Below are 27,217 nucleotides of genomic sequence, written 5' to 3' on the forward strand. Positions count from 1 at the left end.
GATTTGTGCAAACCCTATTTCTTTCTTTCATCCCTCTCCGCTCGCTTCCTCACCGCGCTGCCACCACCGCTCCACCGCGCTGTCGCCTGCCTCGCCCGGCGAGCCCCCTCCCCGCTCCCTCTTCCCCTTTCTCTTTCTTCTCAAGGTGGTGATGACCTCCCGTCTTCCCATCTCCGGCGGCTCCCCGCTGTCGGATCCACCACCACCCGTCGACGCCTCCCAATCTCACGCTTGCTTTGCCCCAGCCCCACCGTCCTCCTCCATCCCTGTGGCTTCGGGGGCGACGCCGCATCGCCGCCCGTCGGAGTCCACTACCCACCGCCGGTCCTCCATCGCCCACAGCCATCCCTCTAAGCCCTGAGGAAACCCCCCTCTTCCCCCTCCACCAACCCCTCAACCCTAACCCCAAACCCTAACCCGTATGCTCATTACCGGAGTTGGGCTTGTCGCCGGCGCCGGAGAAGAAAGGGAGCTCATCGGAGTTGGAGGAGAGAAGAAGATGCACGAATCTTGACATGGATCTAATGGTTCAAAATATGTAAGATTTTATCCTCAAATTTCATTCGAATGACATATAGCATTTCCGTTTTATTATTTCTTATATTTTTTCATACCCTTTTCAAACTACTAACAACATGTTTTTAAAAATTATATATAAAATTTAACTGTATTATCTTTCTAAAATAAATTTTCAGTATTGCAACAGATAATTTCATCATTTATACCAATAAATATATAAAAAAATAAAAAAAGTCTTAATTTTATTTTTCATTAGGAAGAAACATCGCCTAAGTGAAAAGACGGTCATTGATATTGAGATTAGAATTAGATGAGATTTGATGAATAGTCATCAGAAATGTGGTGGGCCCACCGTACAGGAGAGGGAGAGGTGTGGGCCCACCACAGAGGAGTAGAGAGAGGGAGAGAGAGCCGCTGCCACTCACTCCACAATAAGAGAGAGAGAGAGAGAGAGAGAGAGGGAGGAGAGCTCCACCGCTGAATTGACAATTCCACCGCCGCCCGCACTCGCAGTCTCCGGTCTCCTCCTCCTCCGCCTCGCGCCACCCAAACCAAACCCCCCCTCCCTCCCTCCCCCACCATACGCGGCGCGGGGGGCGACGACGGGGCGCCGCTGCTGCTCGGAGAGCCACCGGCGGTGACCCGTGCCATCGCGCACGCGCAGGGGGGAGAGGAGGAGGAAGGCGGCAGCAGCAGCCTCGGCCTGTGCCGCATGCCGCTGTGGGGGACAGGCTCGTCCGCGCCCGCGGCGGCCTCGCCCGCCGAGGGCAGCGCCGCCGGAGCCGGAGGGGATGCGCCCCGCGCGTCGTCCGGCGGGGGCGCCGCCGTCATCCGCTCGCTGCTGCCCACCCGCCGCCGCCTGCGGCTCGACCCGCCCACCAAGCTCTTCTTCCCATGTACGCTCCTCCTTCCCTTCTTGCGCTGTTGCTCTCATGGCGGCTGGGGTCGCTCTGTTCAAAGATGGCTCCTTTGGATCATCTCAGTTTTTGATCGGATTAATTTGGAGTCGCCTTTGCCGTGTTCTTGATTTTGCTTGGCTCAGACTCGTCAAGCAGCCGCCTTTCGCATACTGATTTCTGGTTCAGAATTGTCTTCCGCTTTGTCTCGTCAGAAGAAAAAAAATTCTCACTTGTTCTTCTGTTTCCGCAAAGAAAATTCGCACTTTTACCTGCACAACTCGATTACGTTCAAATGATTTATTACAACTGTTGCTTTTACTTGTTTTGGGAGATTAATGAATGAATCATTCGTGGCATCTCTGATGCTCCTCGAAATGGAATAGACTAAAATCAGCGTGATTGATTGAAGGATACTGGCTCCTTGTTGTTTCTAAATTTGCCTTGTACTGATTGGTACAGATGAGCCTGGGAAGCAAGTCCGTAGTGCAGTCAGGATCAAGAACATCAGCAAGTCTCATGTAGCATTTAAGGTAATTAACAGAACAACTCTCCGGTGGCTTCTTCATTAAATTCGACCCATAGATTGATTTTACTAAGAGTAGATGCCATAGCAGTGGTTTTTCCATTTCATACAACTGTTCATCTCAGTTACCTGTAGTCCATCTGCTGTTAATTTAAAGGTGCTCACATTAAAGATGAAATCAATCCTCTCAACTACTCATATTAAAGGTGAACTATATTTTAGGATGAAATCAACCCTCTCAACAACCAGTATTAAAGGTGAAACCATATTTTAGGATTATCTGTTACTTAAAGATGCTCAGATTTTATCAGATGGATTGGCTATGGATTGATTTACACCTTAAAATTCTATTAGTCCAATCCCCACTTACACAATAGCTAGTTATGAAGCACTAATTTGATGAATGCATTTTGTTCTAGTTCCAAACAACAGCACCAAAGAGTTGCTTCATGAGGCCTCCAGGTGGTATACTTGCTCCAGGGGAGAGCATCATAGCTACAGGTAATGCAAAGTTTTGAGATTAATCTTTGGTGCGCATTCCTCGTTTTACCCTCGCCTTCCTCACTCCTCACCTATGCAATGCTAGTTTTCAAGTTTGTGGAGCATCCTGAGAATAATGAGAAGCCATTAGATAAATGCAAGGTTAAGTTCAAGATTGTCAGTCTGAAAGTCAAAGGACCTATGGAGTATGTCCCAGAACTGGTATGCATTTCTGTATGTTGACCTTGTTCAGAAGTTCTATTATGGATGCTTAATATATTCTAGGGTGTGAAAGGCAAGAATTTATATAATAACATCCCACATCCTCGCTAGTAATTATCAATTTACCTGAGGTTGCTCTGAACTTGATCATTAGTGACAACATCTCACAACATATTTATTTCACCAGTAACACAAAAGGAATACAGTCCATCTGGTAGAAGCCTCCACATATTTTGACCATTTTAGCATTGATAGTCTAAAATTTTACCATTATGTGACAGTTTGACGAACAGAAAGACCAAGTAGCAGTTGAGCAAATTCTGCGTGTTGTGTTCTTGGATGCTGAGCGTCAAACTCCCGTAAGTTACAACAAGTTCTATTCATTCATTTTTCTTAATGCAATGCAATTCTGAAGAATAGCAAGTTCATCTTACAAATTATCATCAATAATTTTTGCAGCAAATGGACAAGCTCAAGCGCCAACTTGCTGAAGCAGAGGCAGCCCTTGAGGCACGCAAGAAACCTCCAGAGGAAACCGGTCCCCGTATTGTTGGCGAAGGCCTTGTAATTGATGAATGGGTAAGATCAGGCACATAATTATTAATGACAGTTGTCTGGTCTTTTACTAATATCTTGGTGGCCGTCTCATCTGACCATTTGACATTTTCCTTTCCCCTCTTATTTCAGAAGGAACGAAGAGAACGATACCTTGCTCGTCAGCAGATTGAAGGGGTTGATTCAGTGTAGACAACACGGCGTCATGAACTGTAAACCAATTGTTGCTTGGACATATCGTTTTATCCTCAGCACACGTCCTTTTGTCCATGGTTCTTCAGCTTTTACAAAGTTTCTGCTTGGAACAAGAGTGAGGCTTTGTGTAATTAGGATTTGAGCTTCATGCTGCAGGTCATTCCCGGGGTCTAAATGTAGATACTCAGTCACTGCTTGCTAATAATATCTTCCGTGCTAGATCGTGTACTGGGGTTTGAGTATCATGTTCCTATCAATATTGAATGTAATATTGTCAGAAGGGACTTTTCAAAGTGATAAATGGAAGTTCTGCTATCATGTTACTCTATTACTTAAGACTTACATGCTTCTGCTGCACATATTTGAGTCAAGTTTCTTCCTAAAAAATGTATTAATTAGCCAGCCTAGTGCCAATTATCCAGGGAATCTTCTCTGTCAAGTTATTAAAAAGTATCAGTACTGTCCTAGAATTTGTTTTTTTGTGACATTGTGTATGTGAGTTATGTACTGACAGGTCTTTCGAGGAGAGGAAACATTCTGAGCTCAGCATCTGGTTCTCATGTTCTTCTATTCTTTTATTTGTCTATCTGACCTGTACTGATATAATTGTTCTTGTCCCTTTGTTCATATGATCTGTACTAATGTAACTATTGAGCTGGAAGAATTAGGTACAAATACACCTATACCTAACCAACCAAACCATTAGGCGAATAATAATGGAATATAGGTAATAGTTTAGTCCTTTGTGGTTTGGACAACCTGTTGCTTTCTTGGAATTCATACTTGATGATTTGTTAAGTATTAACTTCCATTTCATAGCCAGATAGATGCAATCAGACATGCTTGACTTTAAAGCTGAAAAGCGCAACTTGCAGCTTCTTATCTTCTGTTTAGGGTTCTTTCATTGTCATTGAGACAAAGATGTATTCTCAGGAACATTTTTTTTTAATGTAATTTCACCCCTTCTCTCTCTCTCTCCCCTTTTTTTTCTTGTGAAGGGTGGTGATCCATTGGCCTAAGTCAAAAACTAAATATTTGGCCTCTTGTGCATCCAGGTGATAATGCAATTTGGATTGATGTGTACTATTATACATTTTAAAATGTCTGAGCTTTCATTAGAGTCTGTTGCTTACCTTTCTTTTCTTTTGCTTCAGCTGGATTACCTCAACGAGAAAAAAGAATAAAAATTATCAATGGAGAAAATGAACATTATTAGAATTGATTTTTTAAAAAAATCTGGAATGTGAATTATAAAGTTTAATTCTGCCCTCCCTGATTTTCTTCAACATGTTGTACCAAAATATATTGAGCTGCATCTTTCTCCCTAATTTTGGATGCATCTCTTGAATATGCCATCAAAACTGTACATCTTGCCCTTAGTTTGAGGGAACTGTCTGCCCCACTACCTGTTCTTTATGTTTCCATATGTTCTGAAACCCATCAATGAGGTAATGGATGATGAGAACCACCTAAACAGTTGCACCTAAATCATCATTTCCAGGAGGTTGTTTTCAACATTCAGACTTTTCATGTAATAAAAATCCAAGAACTTTTAACTGCAAAGCAAGACCAACAATATGTCTACTTTATTCGTCATCAAAAGCCCAAACTAACCAAATTAGCTGAAAAGAACGGGGTCACAGATAATAAGCACATGGTACTGAAGCATGTTTAATAATAAAAACTTATTCCTCCGTTTTATAATGTATTCCTCCATTTTATAATGTAAGATGTTTGATTTTTTTTATAATGTTTGGTTATTTTTTTATTCAAAAAATTATAAAAATATTATTTATTTTGCTTGTGACTTACGTTAAAAAAAAAATCAAACAATCAAACATCATGAAAACGGAGGTAGTACAGTAGTCCAAAAACAGAGAGCATCCACTACAGAGAGCACAACTGTTTGATCTGTCACCACTGAATAATGACTGTTCAGCAGTTCCTATATCATTCTATCAATATAAGCCAGACGACAATTCAGATAATCCCACTGGACTGTTAATAAGAACAAAATTCATGTAAACAGGATATGAAAATAACGAAACCAGGTCCAAAGTGGGTTTCTTTCGCTTCTCTTTCAAGGTAAAGAAACTAGTAAAGAATCTGCAAGTTTGCTCATGCCGCAAAAGTACAACTCTTCCAAAAGAAAGGTACAAGGGAATTTTTTTCTCCGTTGTGCACTAAGCAAGAAAAAAAGGGTAACTTTTATTCTTCTGATAAAAAAGAATATATATTTGCAGAAACAAACTCAAGTGGGAGGCACTACTGCTGCCATTTAGCTTCTGAATATGTCACAACAAAATCTTCCCTTCCTTGACTATATGCAACTCGAGTCCCTACCGAAGATAAAGCGACGGCTCCAGTCAGAGATCACCAGTGCCCTCGTGCGCCAACTTATTTGTTTACTGAATTCAGAGAAAAAAAAAAGAGCATTAGACACCAGCATGGATGAACAGCAATGGGGGCACGGGAGTGATAGCAACATCAACTTTTGTCGTCCTGAAAAGGGAGAAGAATACTTACGTTGCGTACACAGAATACCAGAGCCACTGTGAGCTGTGGCCAATGGAGATCCAATCACCGGGGAGCTGTGCCGCAGTCTGCTCACCTCCTAGTGGGGCAAATTGGCCTAAATGCCTGTACCTGCAGGAGTCATCAAAGCTGTGGAATCAGATGCTTGAAAAGAGAACTTCTAGAATTATGCAGGCATGAATTTCTTAGCACTGAATGCAACCTAACGCAAAATACTTGTCTTTGGGAAGATTACTGTACAACGACACTTTTAGGGGGGCAATTGTAACAGGCATTGTGTTTCATTCAACTGTTTTCTGGATGATGTCATATATCAACACTTCTAGGAGGATAGTGAGAAGATGGCTGATGAGAGAATAGGCACCTGAATGGGCGGAAACGATGACGGCCTTCTCCCCTTATACGAATTGGGCCTTCAGGGTTTTCTTCAGCATCCTTCATCTTATTGAAGCACCTAGCCAAATATTGTCCTTGCTGTGAAGCAACCTGACAGAAAAAAAAAATACACTAGTTAACACTTGGCACTGATGCACTTTCATGGAATGTTCACTTTGAAACTGGCAAATCAGTGAAAATTCTGAGGAAGAGAAGGCAACCTGAGCAGTTGCAGGCAGATTTTTGACTTGAGAGTCCACAAGAGAAAGAGCCTTCTTAAATTCTTCAATGTTCAGTTCTATAGATTCCTTTTCAGCATCACCTTTGGCAGTCCTTACTAGATCAGCAATTCCATTCATTTGCCTACTCTTAAGATAGAGCTCCACCTGCGGATATCTTACGTAGATATCATCTAAGACATCTTGGATTTCTTTCACTGTCAAGGTTCCAGAGTTATCTTTATCTGCAACTCTGAATATTTCTGAGATGTCATCCTGCATTACAGATCAAGAATATAAATCCATATATATAGATATAATCACATAAGAGACAAACAAGATCTTTCTTTTACATATTCGACTTATAGGCTTAAGGTTGTATAGCAGGAACAAAGGATAGTTGAAACATCCCCTACACCAAAGGTAATTTGACAAACCAGGTATACTACTTCCATTGTATGCTAGTACAAGTCAAATAAGCTGCATTTCCACTGTAACTTAAAAAACCAAGAGCATTATGCATCAGCAATAAACTTTCAGATAGATGACAGGAGTCTCAAGAAAACAAACAGACAATGTAGAGCATGCAAAAGAACAACAAAAAGAACTCTTATCTTCATAGAAGAACGTACACAAAGATTTAAACACGACAACACCCATTGCTTACCATCACTCTCCTCTGGTTTATCGTAGCACAGTCTCCTACAGCGTAGACACCATCGCATTCACGGATCCTTAGCCATTCATCAGTGGCCAAAACACGCCGTTTGCCCTGCAAATTGAGATTGAGAATTAGATGGCTAGCTCAACTAGCTACAAAGAATCAACGCTGAGTTTCTATCTAGGTACCTGCCCAATTTGTTTCATGAACTCTGATATAAAGGGTCGGGTACCAATACCAGTGGACCAAACAGCCATTCCATAAGGAACTGAGATATCTCCAGTGGCTGGATTTTGCATGGTAATTGCATCCTTAGAAACCTTCACAACTTTGTATCCAGTTTTCACATCAATGCCATCCCTTCCAAACTTATCCTCAGCAAATTCAGTTATCCTCTTGTCAAACCTATAAAGAGCACACGTAATCAAAGTTACACTTGCACCTCAGGGTAACATTGTGTTGCCACATCATTGGATGATAGCTAATCATGATGATCAACAAAAGGGTAAATCTCATGTAAAGAAGTACTAGTTGTAATAACTTCATATGCATCAAACGAAACATAAAACCAGTATGGCCTTCTTACATGGTCAGTATGTGATCTGCAGCTTCAATCAATGATATCCTGACAAGGTGCTGAATAGAAGGATACAGCTTGGATAGATCTTCGGTAACAAAATCGTGCAACTCTGCTGCAAATTCCACGCCTGTAGGTCCACCACCTACAACAACAAAGTGAAGGTTCTTCTTCCTCTCTTCTTCATTCAGGTAAGGCAGACTTGCTCTCTCGAAGCAGTCCATCACATTCCTTCGGATCTTTTGGGCATCCTCTACTTCCTGTGATTCAGCAATGACAGTATGACTGTATGAGCATAGAATGTATGATTTATCGCACAGAAACAATGAAGATGTAATATACGACATTTTTCAGTCAAAGAAGTAAGATAAACTTTTCCTTTTGAAAATAGGGACAAACTGTGTATATTACACTATGGAACAGTTATATGAGTCACATTGTCTTTCAGATATCTGCACACAAATATCGGGTAGTGATGAATTTCATAGTGCAAGCTTACCTTCAAAAAGTAGCAATTCTCCTCAACACCAGGAGTGTTAAATGTGTTAGACCTAGCTCCAACCGCTATCACAAGATAGTCGTAGTCAACCAAGAATTCACCATTTCCATCAAGATTCGTCCTGATATTTGACCGGCAATGGATCTTCTTGTTTTCTGAATCAATCTTGAAGCATTCTGCTTCCCAGAACTTGATATCTCCACCTTTCTGCAAGAGGAATTAGAGAAAGCAATGTTAATGCATCTTGCTAGAAATGAATCAATCCTTGGTGCATGTAAGGAACTTAAGCTAGTTTTTGAGAGATCAAGAAATTCATTAAACTATTAAAAAACCGACAACTCTGTTTCTCAGTGTACATGACATTCAACATGTTCAAAACTGCGTATAAACAAGTTCAATATTTGCGTACACATGTATGTAGAAGTTCTTCAACACAAACTCCTTGAATTTATATGTTATGTATATTACTTCAGGTTAAATAACATATATTCCATATGTTCTATATCATAAAATGTTTTGGTCCTAACTAGATTCATCTATGGATCAATGAATATGTTCTATACCTATACATATTTAGATTCACTAGCATCTATATGCCAGAACATGAAACGGAGGTAATAAATTGAAGGAAGTGCTCTGACAAAGACAAGTCAGTGACAGAAGTTTAAATATAGAGAACACAAATAAATCTCTAGAAAATTATGAGTCACCATACCTTCTCCAAAATCCTACGAATTGGCTCAACAACGCTCCTTGGCTCAACTGTCCCACAAGTGACACTTGGGAGCAGTGGTGTGAACGCGAAGTAGTTCCGAGGTGAAATGACCTGAACATCATACAATCTGCTGTCAAGATTCCTCAGGAACGTGGTGCCACCCCAGCCGGTGCCAAGAACAACAACTTTCTTCTTGGGTGGTCCTTCGGGCTTGTCAAGAACATCATCTGATTTGGAATCCGCATATGCTACTAGGCCTCCACTACTGCAGATTTGATCAGCAACCGATGAGCAACAGGTTTTTGAAAAGAAACACGGGACTAGAAATGCAAAACATTAAACAAGTTCGCAGAATTATTCAGTCATTTCAACTATAGGCAGAATACATCGAATGGATGAATAGATCGAAACAGGAGTGAAGAACCCAATCATCCAAATCCAACAGTGACGGCCCTAAAACATTCACACGTCTCTGTCTACAAACAGCTTGAAAAGACTAGTTATACTTTTCGTTAATATCCGTAGGTATAATTACTTCAATGCACAAGTCAAACCAGGAATTTGATTTCATTTTGTCCTCGCATGCTCTCAAATAGGCATGTTGCCTAACTAAATATTTATATTTCATAGTTAATTTCCCTTAGCCTTTTTTATTTCACATCATCGACTTTTGAGAACGTTTGATCATTTGTCTTATTCAAAAAATTCATAATTATTTATTATTTTATCGTGATTTGATTTATTACTAAATACAATTTAAGCCTGGCTTACAATTTTACATATCCACAAAAAAAATTAAATAAGACTGAACGATAAACATAAATGTAAATACAAAAGTTAACAGAGTCAATTAAAAAACGGAGGGAGTAATCATTATTAAGATTTTGATGAAAAATGGCACTGTCCAAACAGTTAGGCACAGTATTATAAGTTGTGAAAGAAACGTTACTCTCAAGTCCAGAAATGAAAAGGCAATTAGCAGCACATGGCACCGACTCACCTACCTTGCTAACCATCATGTGCCCTCTTCACGTTGTTCGATATTTAATTAAACTTTTAATAAGTATACAAGAGATCTCTCCGAGTACAGGTGGGCATATTATTATTAGAAAAAACAAATGAAAATGTGAAACGTTGCATCTAGCATGGAATGGAGAGATGGAGGGGAATTTTCCTTGCTAGTTTCTAGACTGGACCACGGTGGAACTGGAATATTCATGTGTGGACACGTACGCCGACGACAGCAACGAGGTGGGGAACAAGAAAGAGAAAGCACGTTCTTTCTTGTTGTATTGTGAAATCCGAAATTAATTTAACAATTAGTATAAGCAAGCGATTGTTTGGATCTTTTTTCAAGAAAAAAAGAAATGACATATTTACAAACATAAAAAAAATTATACATAATATATATATATATATATATATATATATATATATATATATATATATATGTTCCTAGCGATCTTCTGGAAAATATACTGCGATGAAAACCGCAAACTCAACTTAAATATAAGATTAAAAATTTAAATTTTGGCTCGTACATATAAATGGAAGCGAAAAGATGATGTTTTAATGAAATTAATATTATTGTTATTATTATAAAAGAGAAGGCAGATCCTGCTCTGGATGAAAAGTTGAAACCAGAGTCGGCGTTGAACAAATAAATTGGAGCTCTAAAAAGAATAGATGAATTGGTAAACAGAGGAGTGGTGAATGCGTGAAGTATCCCTTCCGAGATCCATGGATCGATAGAGACGAGGAATGGAATTACTCAAAATTAGGAGTACTTTTCAAGAAGAAGAAGAAAAAAAAAGGGCAAAAATAAAACTATTTTTTTTAAAAAAAAAGATTGGAGGAGGAGCTTGATCTCGGAGGGATGAATCACGAAAGGCAGCTGCGCATACGGAGCTTGACCGAGCCTCCACCTCCATGGAATCCGGGCTAGCGAACTCCGGCGCGGCGGCGCAGGAGCCGGAACCGAGCAGGAAGGGAGGAAGGAAGGAAGGAAAACCTGGCGGCGCCGAGGACGAGGACGAGGTTGGTGAAGGTGGGGCGGTGGCTGAAGGCCCTGGACGCGCCCTCCCAGATGAAGGCCGTCCACCTCATCGCCGGCGGGCGCTCTGCTTCTCCGGTGATGTTGGAACCAACCAACTGAACTGGAAGCTTCCCCTGCGCCGGCAACGTGCAAAGCAGGAGAAGATGAAGAGGAAGAGGTGGAAGGAAGCCCAATGCACGCAGGCTGCAGCTGCAGCCTATATATATATTAATTAATGTTCGCTATAGTTTTTCGTGAAATTTGTAAAATTCAGATGCTCTCCCAGTTTTATTAAATTTAAAATAGTTGAATCTAGAAAATAAACTAAAAATCAGAAGGTACTTTTAATTAGTTGCTTTTTATAATCTTATGCTCCCAAACAGCTCTATCCCTAGCGGGAGCGCTCCATCTTCTTTTATTTTACTTATTATACCTGGGAGCAATAATTTAAATTTTAAATTGTAAATTTAAAGCTGAGTTTTGAGTTTTCTTTTGGTTTATTTGTTAGACTTAACTTCCAGGAATTAGTTCTATATATGTGAAGTGGAAGTTGCTCTGTGGGATTTGTTTTGGAGCAGGCTACAGAAATGCATACGCGTTCCTGTAGTACGATCATGCGTAGGTTGGTGAGACTGGTGAGTGGGCCCTCGGTCAAAGGAGGCAGGCTGGCTGCTTTCTTTCCTTCTCGTTTGTTCCGGCGAAAGAGGGTTGGCGTTGGGAGTGGGACACGTGGAATGCGTGCTGCTAATAAAGCGGAGCTCTCCGCGAAACATACGCACAGATTGGAGCTGATCGAGTAGTTCCTAAAATATTTTTTTTTCCAAAAACATCATCTCAAATTTTATTGAAGCTTGAAAAAAACTAATGACATGATTAGAGAAAAAATCATGAGACGAATCTTTTAAGCTTAATTAATCTATAATTAATCATAAGTGCTACAGTAACCTGTCTATGCTAATGATAGATTAATTAGGCTCAGGAGATTCGTCACGCGGTTTTTAGCCGAGTGGTAAAATTCGTTTTTTTATTATTCGTATCCAAAACCCTCAATTCAGATCAATCGGTGGACGTGGCACCTAAATATTCTGTTTGCCAAACTAAACGCACCCTTTAACTAATTGGTGGGGTGAATGGCTGGCTGACTTGCTGCGCAAGAAGAAATAGCTGGAGCGAGATCTAGAACATTCACCGGGGACGACCAACCAACAGGCAACAGCCGAATCCTAAGTTAGACTTCCCTGCCACACACACCGGCTTTTTTGACGTGCACGACGTACGGTTGGAGCTCCGTAAGCACCTCATCCTAATTTGATTATTTAGAATAGAATGTTCATATTACATCGATTATTCATTATACTTTATTAATTTTTTTCACCACATGCTTTTATATATTGTTCTTACTCTCTACTCTTGAGAATAGATGTTAAAGATAAAAAAGCGCGGAGAGGAACTCTAAAAGATAAAGGGGAAAATGATTTGGGGGTTTTACAATTTTGGAGTTATTGTCCATTTATTTCAGCTACGAGGGTTTGCGTAAATCTTGAACTTACATGCATTGTTATGAAAGGGAAAATCGTTGGTGGTCATAATCAGTTTTCATTGGCGGACATGGCAACCACCACTGACCAAAGAGCAGAGAAAACAAAAGTGTCATACATACGATGTGTAGTGTAGAGTACGATTCACTTACGATCTACGGCCGGACACTGCGAGATCGTCAGCGACTTTTTGCGTACCGTGAATGCATCAATCAGGACAATAACGGCTGTACGTGAATCGTATGATAAAATCGCGCGTATAGCATCTCTCGGGAATGTGACATTTTAGCTTGCGGCCGGCCATGTGCCCGCCAGGGGAGACCCATCTTTACGGTTGGGCCATGTAATGCAGCCATAGCCTACCTGACAACGGTCTTGCGGCCACCAGGGAAGATTATTTTGTATCCGTTAGGGCTGATGCGTCTAACTGGTTAGGGCTGTTAACGGAGCGGATTCGGATGGACAATTGTTATACAATATCTTAAACCATAATTTTTAAGTGGATGCGAAGCGGGTGCGGATATTTTCGGATGCGGATTGTTGCGGATGTCGGAAATTGATGATTGAGCTATATATCTATATCGATGTGAGCATATTCTTTGTACCTTAATTGAGAATACACACATATACGTCTCTCACAACTTATTTAGAACACATATCCCAAAATTCGTTCGATCGATTACCTGGTGTCATTAGGTAATAAGACCCTCCTAATGCGGGTCTGAGTTGAGGACGCCGTCATAGTCAAAGCTAGAAACGCTCCTGCCTATGGCAACACCGATTGACAGAAAACATGTGGCATGGGGAGAAGGGAAATGAGGCAGCGCCGACGACGAAGCAGCAACAATAAGGGTGTGTTTTGGTTGCTTGAATCATCCTAGTCTGGCTCATTTCTTTATTCCAGGCTGAGTTTGGCTTGTTTCTGGACATACAGATGCACTTGTTTGGTTGTCTGTATTGAATGAGTTCAGATATGGTTAGATGTTGTTTGGTTGCCTGTAGTAAAAGATACCATGGAGAAGATGTTGTTTGGTTGCGTGCGGTACAAGGTTTTTGAAACAAGGAACTTAGAGTTGACCTTTTCCTCGCTTGGGCCTCAATTTCCAACCAGTTATGGGCCACCAAATTCTCCCTTAGCGCTACTTTAGTGCTTCAGGTCTTGCCCCTTTTCTGCGGGGTTTACACCACTACTTTTTAGTAGATTTCACTGGAATGTTGAGAAGTTTAAGTTTTTTTTTAGGGGATTGGGAAGTTTAAGTTGATTCTACTGGCGTGAAATGGGCATGCAAGGTTTGAAGGCCTATACCCAAAAAAATTGAATAAATTGAATCAAAATTTATTTGTAAAAAAATGTTTATTTGAACCTGGTTGACCAGGCGTTTTTATGTACCGATGGATGGTCAGACAACGGGGACATCACAAGGAAATCCATGTCATCCAAATTGATTTGGAATAATTTAGGTTTTCAGCTGACTGAACAACGCACACTAGAATAAACCCTCGTTGATACTTACCTCTGTCGGAAAAAAACTTATAACTGTAATAATGAATCTATGTAAATATGCGTTTGTCCAGATTTATTAAAAAAAATTAAATCTTCCTTCTAAGAAAAAAATAGTCTTTAGAGGCAGAGATAATAAATTATTTTAAGATAAAAAGTATAACAAAAATATAATCCAAAACCAATCGCAGTTTTGTTCCTTCTAACTGCCAAAACTGACGCCATTGCTGCCCACGTGACGTCACTTGCCGACGATGAGGCCCGTGAGCTCACACGCGAGCGTGGCCTTGAGCTGGTCGGCGGCGTTCATGGCGTACAGCGGCGACGACGCGAACCTCCACAGCTCGCCGCCGCAGGCCTCCACGTGGACCCTCGCGTCGACCAGCTCCTGCTTCGCCGACCCGTACGAGCACTCCATCAGCTGGCCCTGCACGGCCATCGCCAGCGACCTCGCCGCCGCGTACCGCCCCGCGCACGCCTCGTACGCCGCCCGCTCGTCGCCGGCGAGCGACGCGTCCCCCAGCAGCCGCCCCGCCGCCTCCGCGCTCGCCTCGTACGACCACTGCGCCGTCTTGGCCGCGACCACCGCGTACACCGTCAGCTCGCCGCTCTCCGGCGTGTTCAGGAGCTCGCGGTGGCACAGCTGGAGCAGCGCCTGCGACGTCGACGCCTTCAGGCACGCGACGTCCATGCTCATCGACGGCACGTTCTCGCAGGCGTCCACCATGCCGCCGCCGGCGAGGTAGGCCACGGCGACGGCGACGGCGACGAAGGCGGCGGCTGATGCGCTCGTCATCAAGTATGTACCTCTGTTTCTACTTTTTTTTTGTTTTCTTTTAATTTTTTTTTCTATGAATGAATTGGATGCATGGCCTTTAAATAGGACGCATTTTTAATTTCCTCTATTTATTTTGCATGCTAATAACAAGGTAATATCTTTATTCACATTTATTGATGTTTATATATTTCTGGTGCATTTTCTTTTCTTCTAATTAATTTTGTTTCTATGGATGAATTGGATACATGTCTTTTAAATAATATCGATTTTTAATTTCCTCCTGTTGAAGAATCAGCTATCCAAAATATGTGCTCTGCAGCACGGTCAGGCAGAGCTCGTGCATGGGCGGGATGCACGCCGTGGCGCACGCGCCCTCTTGTCTCCCCGTGGACGGCGCCGCCCCGAACGCCTTGCGGCACGTGTCCTCTCGCGACATGGACGTGACGCCGTCGCAGGCGTCGACGACGCCGACGCCGGCGCCGGCGAGGAGCAGGGCCATGGCGAGGAGGAAGACGGTGGCGTCGGCTCTCTTCGTCATCTGGGTTCACCACTTCACCTGATGACTCCTTACTTTTTCTTCTTCTTAATTTCTGTTTCTTTTTTTCTGTGGCGAATGGGTGATGTCACTGCAAAAATGCAAGTTAAATGCGATGCCATGGATACATAAATCCAAATTTGCATTTACATATTCGGATACCAACAAATGATTAGAGTTTTTAATTGATTCCTACTATGCGGTCGTATCTTTTTCATTAGTTTTCTGTAAGTCATAAATTTAATTGAGTAATTTTTTCATAGCTTGCTTCATCATAATTCAGATTTATTTTTCCCATATCACTGACTTTAGATTTTAATTTTCTTCGATCTGGTGTCTTTTATGCGGTTATTTATGCTCAACAACCAGGGAAGCAGAATTAGCCAATGACGTATGGGAAAAATAACAGTCCCACTATACATACGGCCTAATTATACCAACCACGTACGTATGAAACACTCCACTCATTTATTGGGCAAAGGGGATAAGTGAGTGGTAATATAGCCGTTGATAATTTAGGTCGTATGTAGGATAGTTGAGTCGTACGCCTGGCAATTTTTGAAAAAATAAATTTGAATTGTGGCTATATTATACTATAGATGGAATAATTAATTTTGAAAACTATGTGAATAAGATGCATATATTTTGTCACGTTGTTTTTGCTGCTTGGAACCTAGCTAGTACTGGATTAGAATTGTCTTTCTTGGGGTTTTATATGTCCATTTCGTTCTTTCACAAAAGGCAATATACACAACGTATCTATACCATTGATGATAAAACTGTACATGTTTATAGAGAAAAAAAACAGTCAGCCCATAGAAAAATGGTTTTTCTTAAAGAAACCACTTAATTTTTTCTTTTATTAAAAAAATGATGCTTCTTGTGTGAGGTGAGATACAGAGGAGGACCGACAATTCTGCTTTCTTAGTAGGGTAGAAGATAGAGCTGTTATAAGTGAAAAAATAATCTTATATTGATATTAAATCACAAACATGGTTGACATATATAATTTCTTATTAAAAGGAAAAAAACGAAGAAGAATGTAAGATCATAAGCATGATTAATATTTTCTGATGAACAATTGGCTTGCGATTTGGTTTATAAATTGAATTTGGTTTGGAAACAATTAAGGTGTTGGTGCGAGTGTGTGTAACTAATGTGAGTCAGGTAGCGATATCTGTGCTCGGAAACGGTTGGTTTGTCTCTAGTTGTGCAGGTGACTTGAGGCCAATATCGGTCAATGGCGGTGTGATCATGACTAGGCTCAGGGAGGAGCTGAGGTCCGGACGATCGAGGATGCCAGGTGACGATATTGAATACGAGTTGGCACATGGTGGAGCAACACCGTGTGGGATGAAATCGTAACGGGCTTCACATGTTGTGTGTGTAAGCGCCGGAAAAATCGGGAAGTAAATTGGATCAAAACTGGATGAGAAAAGGAAAGGAATTTGCTACAGGTTCGGACACTCTAGCAGCGCCGGATACTGTAGCACATGATACTGTAGCAACCGGATTACTGTAGCGCGCGACACTGTAGCAACCGGATCGGATTACTGTAGCGCGGCGGGTACTGTAGCAGTCGGACTACTGTAGCACGGTTGATTTTGGCATGTTGGATTTGATTAGGAAAACTAAGAGATGAGTCATATTAGTATAAGGAGTTCTACTCCTATTTGGTGATAAACTTTTCGATATAAATAGAGACCGAGGGGTATGTCCCCGGTGTGCTTTTTGTGAGACTTAGTTGTTGATTCTAGATCGACGATTTTGATAGGAGTGCTGTTGGTGCACTTTGTAAATACCAGTTGATGCAATAAAGTCAAGATCATTCAATCTACGTTTTTGGCTTTCATCTATTGGTGATTTTTGGATTCCGACGATCCGATCGACGTCATAGGAGTGGCGCGATTCGATGATCTGCTCGGCGCCACATGAGCGGCGCGATCAAGATAGCGGCGACACAGGAGCGACGCGATCAAGGTAGCAAGCCTGCGTCAATTTCTTCGATAGAGGTAATCTTTTATTCCGCGAAAGATTTTTGAGTTTTGTTTTTTCCTACCATTCACCCCCCTCTAGTAGGTTTGTTTGATCTTGTTCGATCCTACAAAGAAAAATATTATGGAGCTAGCTAATCAGGCAATTCCTACAATTTGTTGCTGGGGAGAAGCAACATGGCGAGCCGGAGCGCGAGCACGGCCCGGTCCCGATCCAGCAGCACCATGCGGTGCAACGGCGTGGGCGCGCCGCCGGCGGCGCGGAGAAGCAAGGTGGCGCAGTCGTCGATGGCGGCGGCGGCCGTGGCGAGGTCCACGCGGATGTCCGGCGTCAGCTGGCAGCCGCTCAGCCGGTCCCTGACGCCGGTCATGAGCATCTGCGCCCGGTCGTACTTCCCCAGGCACCACCCGCACGCGTCCTGCGTCTCCCTCGACGCCGACGGGTCCTGCCGCACCTTGTCGGCGGCGAGGTACGTGATCACGAAGTCGTCGGCGTTGCGGTTCATGGCGGTGGCCACGAAGCCGGTCACCTCCTGCGGCGCCGGCGAGGCGCCCAGCATCCGCACGCACAGCTGGGACATCACGCCCGCCGTGCTCGCCTGCTGGCACGCCGCCACGGCGGACATCCACGGCGCGCCGTCGCAGGCGTCGCCGCCGGTGACGAGGAGCGAGGCGGCCGCCATGGCCGACAGCAGCAGTGCTTCGATGACGCCGGCTCTCTCCATGACCGTAAATCTGTAGTTTGTTTGCGTGCAAAAGATTTGCAAATTGATGTCGGGGAAATGCTGGTATTTGTAATTAAATTGCATTAAACGAGATGATCTCTCAAATTATTAGTGGATTTGGGCATGCGTGATTTGTCAAATCATCGTTGATTTGAGTATTTAAGGATACAATTAAGTTATAAAATCATGGGAGATTTCTAAGATTTTGCCGCATGTCAACGTTTGCACATCCAATCTTTCTTAGGGTGTTTATAAGGGGAATGTATGCGTGTGCCTCTGTATTTAGAGGTAAGCACAAGATCGAGATCATCCTAATCCTAACGATGATAAATTTATCTACTTCAGAGTGAGAAGATCAGTATAAGAATGATCTAATTTGTTCTTGGATTAATAAGACAAAGCTCTACATTTAAATAAGAGAAAGAGACATGTAGATTTAAAAGTTAACGGTGTTAATTAAAAAAAACGAAGGTAATAGGTATCAAATCATGCTAAAGTTTATTTTCTTGGCATGAAAAGTAGATTATACAGGTAGGTGAGGTCAGTTAATTTTGTTGGGCACAAGCAATATGGCGAGGCGTAGAGCGAGCACGCTCCGGTCCCGGCCAAGCAAGATGAGGGAGTACAACGGCGTGTGCCCGCCGACGGGGAGAACCGCGGTGGCGCACTCGTCGATGGCGGCGGCGGCCGTGGCGCAGTCGGTGCGGAGGTCCGCCAGCGCGCAGCCGCGCAGGTGGTCGAGCACGCCGGCGAGCAGCGACTCCGCCTGGTCGTGCCGGTCGAGGCAGGTCCGGCACGCAGCCTTCAGGTCCTCTGCCGCCGCCGGGTCCGCGACCACCTTGCCGACGGCGTCCTTGGTCGCCACGTACAGCTGCGAGGCGGCGCGCGCGGCGGCGGCCACGAAGCCGGTCACCTCCTGCGCGTCCCCCGACGGCCCCAGCGTGTTCGCGCACAGCTGGTACAGCGGCCCCGCGGTCGCCTGCTGGCACGCGTCCGCCGCCGACATGGACGGCGCGCCGTCGCAGGCGTCGACGCCGCCGGTGAGGAGGAGGAGCACCGCGGCCGTCACCGACAGCGAGAGCGCTGCAAAGATGGCGTCTTTCTCCATGGGTGTGAAGGGATCGATCGACGCTTAATTTCTTCTTCTGTATATCGAACTGAATAGATTTAATTATGACATGTTGAATGATATAGAGTCTATTATGATCTCTATTTCAAGCCACGTCAGCAGAAAAAACTTTCTGTATAAAGGTCAAAGGACAATCTCCTAAGCTGATACTAATTAATTACTCGTTTGTATTCCATCTAGTCAGCGTCTCTAATTAAAATCAGCACACGTACAAAACATATTTTATGATTGTCTTCTTGTTTTATGCTTCAAGAGTCGATGTTTTGCTGACTTTATACAAAATAACCAAATTTCTCTCTCCTATTGTCATTCTCTTCCACGTCAACGAGCATACGGTGATAGAGATGATTTGCCCTATGTACATGCCCTCATGAGTTGCATTGCACGGTCCGAATGAATTTTGGTAATTCTCGACAAGGCTGCTAAGGATGCAATCTATCTATCTAGCTATCTCCTATCTGTCTGTAGTATGAATACCTATCTATCTATCAGCACAAAACAAAGAAGCAGAAATCCAACACTATTATTGAAAGACCAAACTCAAGTATATACATTAAAATAAAAGCAATTTTATCAACATTGAGAGAGAATCGATAGGTTTCTAGTATAAAATTTAGTAACAGGTAGCAGATTTTGAAGCGTAAATTTCATATCCATGGATATGATTTTAAGAAAGGTAAAAATTAATCTTTTGCTATAGAGTCATTTTAAGGTACTCCACATTACCTCCTTGGAGGTAAGAGGCAGTGGTAAATCTCAGCCCTTGAATATATGATTTATTTTTTTGTAAAACATATTTTATTCTCTCAATTAATAAATAACATAAAAGGAAATTATTTATACATTAATACACATTATTACACTTTCTATCTTAGCCATGCATGAAGGAGATTAGGCTCCACCGAGGCACCAAAATGTCAGCTATATATGGTAGCCAATAATTTTGCAGTGTATTTAAACCATATATAAAATGTTGTTGTAAAGCCAATAAAACATGAGTTGTAATGTATCTAAAATATATTTGTACGGAAACAAACAAGGAACAATGATTTGAAATTTTAAATATTTGAAAAAAGAAACGAAAAATGTGCTCCTATAAAATTATCATTAAAATTTCATAAAAAAATTAAGAATACCATATTAATTTAAATTTTCGGATGTGATTTGATCTTATAATTTTGAACTACTCATTTTCGATGTATATGTGATTTTAAAATTGAAATTTAGTAGCTAAATGTGATTTGAATTAGAAATAGAGAAATAGCAGGTGGGATTATCAGAATAATTAGTTCCTAAATAGCAAGTGCAACATATTATTTATTTCCTTTTTAAAGATCTATTACCAATATCAAGCGTTGGATCAACATAAAATGGATGGCCAAAACAACCTTGGAGCACTGTATAAAAATCATTATCACTCAATAAGCTTGTTAGGGCACCTCCAATGCAGCGCTGAAGAGGGGTGCTTACATAAAAAAACCGGGTTTTTTTGCCACATAGGATTAGCGAGGTGCTTAGCTGAGGAAGCCGCTGCTTCATGCGGCGTCGATGCCTGCGAGGCGCTCCAGAAAATAAATTCAAACGACGATGGCGTCAATGCCTACAAAATGCGTCAACAGACCAGATAATTTGGAGGGAACCAACAACCACACAACGTCACCAAGCAGATAATTTGCAGCAAACAAACAACCATAGCGAACGTGAACAGCCGCATATCTTTCGTAACAAATTAGATGCAAACGACCACGAGGCAACAATCAACCAAAGCTGTCGCACATCTACGTTGCTATTATCTCTTTTCTCTCATCTGCACAAAATCCATGGAGTCCTATATTGACACTACATTCATGGATTTGTTGAGTTCTCATTCAACAAATGTGGTTCCAGAATCATGTTCACAAGCACAACATATTGATGTATCTATCCCGCAGAATCAAAAGATGTCATCTTCACCAAGGATCCAGAGAAGCAGCAAGTGTCCTGGATCATCCTCGGTTCGAATTGATGTAGCTCCAAGTGACGGCGGGGAAGATCAAGAGGTAAACCGAGGTAGCATAGCGGGTTAATCAACATCTAGTAGACAAAATTAACAAACATATATGTTATATACGTAGTATATATCTTGCAAAAATTATGAAATACCCCCAAAATCACTGCTGCGTGAGCTTGAATCGAGCTGAGACGATTCTGAACCCCGTGGCGATGAAGACGGTATTCAAAACCAAAATCGCGACCAGAAATCGCTAGTAAATTTGAGAATACTCTGAAGCTCTTAACGAAGACGAAGAGGGGGATGGAAGGGGAAAATGAAGAGGAAGGGGAAAGGGGAACTAGACCTGATCCCTCGCCATCGACGGGCCCCTCTCCGCTCGCCCTTGCCGGTGATTTGGGGTCCCGCCGAACCTCTCTTCTACCGCTGCCGCCGCCGCCGACGACGCCCGTGCCGGCCGCAGACCGCCTCTTGCCGCCAAACCTCTCTTCATCCACCTCCTAGATCTAGCCATCTCCAGCGGAGGAATGAGGGGAGCACCAGGAGGAGAGCTAGCTGAGAGAAGCATTTGAGAGGAAGATGAGCACTGGCTGAGCTTGACCGGGCAGTGTTTTTTGTTGGTTGGTGATAGACAATGGAGAGGGGCAGCACCTGCGTTGTAGCATACTGGTGCTTGGACTGCGGCTGCAAACCAATTTCACAATTTTAAGCATCTGTTCAGCGCTCTACCATTGAACGATTAAGGCTCCAAGTTATTAAGCACCTTCTCAAGCATCTAGTATTAGAGGTGCCCTTACTGGTTCGGCAGTCCTCCCCAATGGGTTCTGAGTTCCCTAATAACCATAGGTATCAAATTTAAAGTTCACCAAAACAAAATTAAAGTTGGCTTAAAGCTGGACTTTTTATTGACAGTTGCACTCGAGGAACTTGGTACAGTTTTTCTAAACTAGAAAACTATGAAGCTAGCTAAACTTGCTGGGCACAAGCAACATCGCCAGCCGGAGAGCGAGCACGCTCCGGTCCCGACCGAACTGTATCTGGTCGTAGAACTGTGTGTCGCCGCCGACGGGGAGAACCGCGGCGGCGGCGATGGCCGCGGTGCAGCCGGCGATGATGTTCGTCAGCGCGCAGCCGTGCAGGTTGCGCACCACGCCGGCGGCGAGCGCCCGCGCCTGGTCGTGCCTGTCGACGCAGGTCCGGCACGCCGACCTCAGCCCCTCCGGCGACGACGGGTCGGCGAGCGCCTTGCCGGCGGCGTCCCTGGTGACCGCGTACGCCAGCGCGGCGGCGTTCGCGGCGGCTCTCGCCATGAGTCCGATGATCTCTCTACTGTTAAGCTACTTTGTTCTTCTACCAAAATGGAAAATGTTGATATTTATAAGTTGAATGTCTAAATGGACGTAGGATCTCTGCAATTATTTAGTGGATTTACGTATATCTATTATATATATATATATATATATTCAACTATGCTATATATCTATATCCATCTATATGTTTGACAAAATAAACATGCAGACAAAACCAACTAGTGTCAGACAGTGGACGTGTGTGAGCTTCATTTTTCTCCTTAAAGGTTTTGTCTAGGTGCCTCTCAGCCCTCTCTCATCCTTCAGGTTAAAACCTAGTTTAGTGTTTGAATATTATTTCGTCGAATTGGCAATTCAATTATTCTCTCTCGTCTAAGCCATACTTATAGTTTGAGGAATTTTTTTTTCTTTAGTATGGAAACTCAATGACAGGTTATAGGATGTCAATTTGGGCATGTCGGGCATTATAGTGCATATTCATATTTATACCCATGAGATAATTTTGTGCTTATGGAATACGCAATGCTCGTGATAGATATTAAATTTTATCTATACTGGTATCCTTGGACATCACGTACCCATGAATTTACTGTTTCCCCATCTTCTGTATATGCATGATATAAACAATAGAAAATTCATATCATAATAATTTTACTCATGGATTATATATCTATCAACTTCGGCGTTTTTCGCAATTTAAACATGATGTTAACTTAAAATGTCCACAATCCACGTCATATCATACTGCAATTGATGAATTACAATTTAACTCAATTATACATTAAAAAATTTATGGGATAATTAAATTTACACATCGATTGAATTTAAAGAGTACACAAACAAATCAAGCATGTGTAGTGTCTACTCATACCCAAACTTAGAGATGGTCATAAGGCCCGAGTCTCAACGGCCCGGCCAAAGCATAACACGACACGACTAGTGTTGGGTCATGTCTAGGTTGATGCGTTGCTACGGTGGACTGGTTGGGCACGTCACAGTCCAATAAGCAGGGAAGAAAAATAATTGAGCGACCAAAAAAAGATTTAATTCCACCATATAAAGCACAACCTAAAGAGAAGAGTGGGAGAAAAATAGACTTATTGTAGCCATATAAGACATGGCAAAAAAGACGAGGGAGAAAAATAGACTTATTTTATGGAGAATTATGATGGGTTATCATGCGATCGGCTAACCCGCCGCTGCCCAAGTCCTATTGAGTCATGCCTAGACTGTTGGTGCAAACACGTGGGCTAGCACGACTCAACTTGGCTGGTAGGTCGGGTCATGGCGACCCTAGCCTAGGCCTAAACATGCTCGGGCTGGACAACCTATTTGGCCTTCTATACTCAAACTCAATGATCCGCAACCATTATTTTCAATCTAATAACATAGATATATGAATATAAAATGAACAACATATCAGATCTTAATAGGTAAACCAGATCCAAACAGGGTACGATTGGAAAAGAAAGGAATAGAAGCGTGCGGTGCCTCTTTATCCCGAGCTCCGCATCCTTCTCTCTTTGATTGTTTGCCTCATCGCTGCCACAATTCTTTCTCCGTTGATGCTGCCATGAATAGCATAAAACAGTAAAAATACTATAGCGATCAATCTTGAGCATTTGTTGCGAATTGGACGTCTCAAAATACCGCGAAAATTATGGGACTGTTCATCACTAACTTATATAAACAAAGTTAAGAATCCTATCCGCATAAAACGACGTAGCACTTACATGAGCAACGGAGATGGTGCTCTAATAGATGCGACAAAGCTGGGATCGATGAGATGAAGTTGGGAACTGGGGACCAACAACCCAAGCACCGGTGACCAGCCTGCTAATCTACAATTAACTTGTGCTTACTCCGATAGCAGTAACTTCTAGTACAGTTGAGATAGATGCACTTTCTCTACTTTGTATTATAAGAATTTTTTTCTAAATTTATTTATTAATAAATATATTTTATTTATATATATGTTCAAATTTATCAATGTCAAAAACGATGATAAAAGTTTTATATTACGATTTTTATATTACGAAATGGAGGTCATGCCACGATTGACCATCATCACATAAACACTGAAGGTAAAACAACATTTATGGGGCACAAAATTCATTTTTGGAAAGAAAAGAGACCAATTTTTGGTACATCTATCTAGTCGAAACCTACGCCGTCTCGATACGTCGATACGGATACGGATACGCGATACGGTGATATCGGGATACGACGTTTTCCCATAAACATGGATACGGAGATACACGAATATGTATATATATATATAATTAAAATACAATAATTTTGAATGTGGAATATGAAAAAAAATTGGCAGCACAACTGCACAACATCTTCAAGCCACCATTTACCAAATCACCAATGCACAAGTCACAAATCAATACTAAAAAATCTCAGCAAGTCAACAATGCATAAATAAGTCCATGACTTCAAATTTAATTCAATAAGTAGATAGCAAGACTAGATAAATTAAATTCAACTCACAAGAGCAGTATTCAAAATGCTTCTTGCATGCCCTCCCATTGTTGAACACTCTCACTAGTATTATCAGTACGACTGCTAGCACAACCACTAACATTCATGCTATTACTTATAAAATCAATTTAATCTACCAAAGCAAATAGCAATGTACTGAGAAATAGTACCGATTTTGCTATTTATGGTTCTCCCGTATGCATACCATATCCTGGCGTATCGGAGCCGTACCGGTGTTTATTTTAATTATTTGATGAAAAAAATAGGGGATACGTACCAGATACGTATCCGGCCGTATCCCACGCGTATCCGTATCCGGAGGCGATCGAATACGGATACGCTGCTCAGGGGACGTATCCAGGTAGCATAGGTCGAAACCAGGGTTTGAAATTTTGATAATCCCCAGACACGAAATAATTCCTTTCAAAATTTCGAGAGTTTAGCGAAACTTGTTTAAATTTTTCTCAAAAACCCTTTTAACAATTCAAGACCTAATTAAATATTCTGAAAAATTCACGAGATCATGGATTAATTTGCTGGTCCCCAAATATTTTCCCCTTACGAAAATTGCTAACACTGTTTAAAACCATACCAACCGCATGACATGATACATTCTTTTCTGAAAGGGAAAAGGTGAAAAACAAAATTAATTCTGCAGCTAGCTAGGTAATTAATCAATCAATTAATTAATTAATTTCCTGGATGCTTGAGAAGAATGCTAGTGAGCCGGAGAGTGAGCATGCCCCGGTCCCGGTCGGCGACCACCATGTTGTACATCGGCGAGCTCCCGGTGACGCGGAGGAGCGCGGTGGCGCAGTCGTCGACGGCGGCGACGGCGTCGGGGACGTCCCTGATCAGCTCCGGCAGCTCGCAGCCGCGCAGGTGGCCCACCGCGGCGGCGAGCCGCTCCCTCGCCTCGTCGTACTCGCCGTCGCAGGCCTGGCCGGCCGCCCTCACGTCCAGCGGCGTCGACGGGCCCTCCACCATGCCGCGGATGGCGTGCACGGTGGTGTCGAGCGACGCCGCGGCGGCGTTCGTGGCCGCGAGCACGAACGCGGTGACCTCCCGCTGCTCCGGCGCCGCCGCGGCGCCCAGCGTGTCCGCGCACAGGCGGCGCATGGCTTGCCCCGTGCTCGCCTTCTGGCACGCCGCCGCCGCGGACATCGACGGCGCGTCCTCGCAGGCGTCGCCGCCGGTAAGGAGGAGCAAGGAGAACGTGAGAGACATGGAGAGCACTACAAAGGCGGCGCCTTTCGCCATGATTTGCTCTTAATTTATTGTTTGTGTAGATTTTAGTTGTAATTTCGTGTGCGATCGATGTGGAAATCATCGAAATTTATAAGCTGCATTGTACAAGGAATCGAATATTTATGATATCTGCATTTACTAGATTTACGTTGGCAAGACCAGTTTTTCTCGATCCAATTACTGAAATGAATCTTGCATTTAAGGAAGCAATTTAATTAAAAAACCACCGCATTAGAGCAAGTTTAGTAAAGCTAACTTGCTTATGTTACAATCAGCATATATAATAGATTAGCTACAAGGTTGGCTTTATCTCTTATCTCTTTCTCTTACCTTTGCATTTAATTTATTTTTGTTGGAGTTGGTGTATAGCTGGCTCTTGCATGAGAGCCAACCCCACTTTTTTTTTCTATTACCTCTTTGTTCCACATCAGTTTATAGTCAACTTATAGTGTACTATTATACTTGCTCTTAGTTTCAGAAGATTTAGAATATCTCCTTCAGATAGTATATTTGCCATGTATATGTATTCTCTGCTTGGATCTTTTTCCAGATATCGGTCGAATGTTTTAGCTGAAATTCTTTGAACTTGGACTACTCCCACGGATCAAAAATATTTATTATTTACGATAAGATTTTTAAAATTCTGTCCAGCAATTTTGGGTTATAAATAAATTTGTTGTGTTGGTTTAGTACTTGTCGTTGAGTGCTATATTATCAAAAACCTTGGATAATCTATGCATATCATTTCTCTTCTATTTAAACTAATTATTTCAGTCAGAAATTATGGATGGTTAGAATTTTAAAAGGTTCGCTAGATCTTATCTTAAACAATAAATATTTTTGACCCGAGTGAGTATATGTCGACACAAATTTTCTACAAATGGGAGAGTGAACCATCTTTCCGTTGCTTTTGATTGATGAGCTAGGTAGAGATACTTCTACGTACTGACAAGTATATATAGGCCGCGTTCGGT

General features: G+C 42.4%; 3 protein-coding genes and 1 long non-coding RNA gene across 4 annotated transcripts; 1 reads left to right on the forward strand and 3 right to left on the reverse strand.

The window, feature by feature from the left end:
• Positions 1-995: 995 nt before the first annotated feature.
• LOC102712562 (vesicle-associated protein 4-1) lies at positions 996-3,724 on the forward strand (the record flags this gene model as incomplete). Its single annotated transcript, XM_006659755.2, is given in 8 exon segments — positions 996-1,041; positions 1,044-1,415; positions 1,878-1,948; positions 2,361-2,442; positions 2,528-2,643; positions 2,925-3,002; positions 3,103-3,222; positions 3,331-3,724. Coding segments are annotated over 8 exon segments (945 nt in total), but the record flags the coding sequence as incomplete, so codon positions are not given.
• A 1,717-nt stretch (positions 3,725-5,441) lies between these two features.
• Positions 5,442-11,207, reverse strand: LOC102712838 (external alternative NAD(P)H-ubiquinone oxidoreductase B2, mitochondrial-like). The gene is made up of 10 exons (XM_015840720.2): positions 10,985-11,207; positions 8,974-9,238; positions 8,259-8,465; positions 7,769-8,019; positions 7,371-7,587; positions 7,189-7,293; positions 6,525-6,797; positions 6,293-6,414; positions 5,920-6,039; positions 5,442-5,801 (listed from the first exon to the last, which is right to left on the reverse strand). Exons 1-10 carry the CDS (start codon positions 11,077-11,079, stop codon positions 5,714-5,716), a joined length of 1,743 nt encoding a protein of 580 aa, XP_015696206.1. The 5' UTR covers positions 11,080-11,207; the 3' UTR covers positions 5,442-5,713.
• A 7,377-nt stretch (positions 11,208-18,584) lies between these two features.
• Positions 18,585-19,291, reverse strand: LOC102713110. The gene has a single exon (XM_040526713.1). It carries the CDS (start codon positions 19,185-19,187, stop codon positions 18,621-18,623), a length of 567 nt encoding a protein of 188 aa, XP_040382647.1. The 5' UTR covers positions 19,188-19,291; the 3' UTR covers positions 18,585-18,620.
• A 1,520-nt stretch (positions 19,292-20,811) lies between these two features.
• Positions 20,812-21,878, reverse strand: LOC121055193. The gene is made up of 3 exons (XR_005812369.1): positions 21,850-21,878; positions 21,545-21,753; positions 20,812-21,281 (listed from the first exon to the last, which is right to left on the reverse strand). It is a non-coding gene; the product is annotated as an uncharacterized LOC121055193 (long non-coding RNA).
• Positions 21,879-27,217: the final 5,339 nt, after the last annotated feature.

Source organism: Oryza brachyantha, chromosome 8 (assembly GCF_000231095.2).
Source record: "Oryza brachyantha chromosome 8, ObraRS2, whole genome shotgun sequence".
Lineage (NCBI taxonomy): Eukaryota > Viridiplantae > Streptophyta > Magnoliopsida > Poales > Poaceae > Oryza > Oryza brachyantha.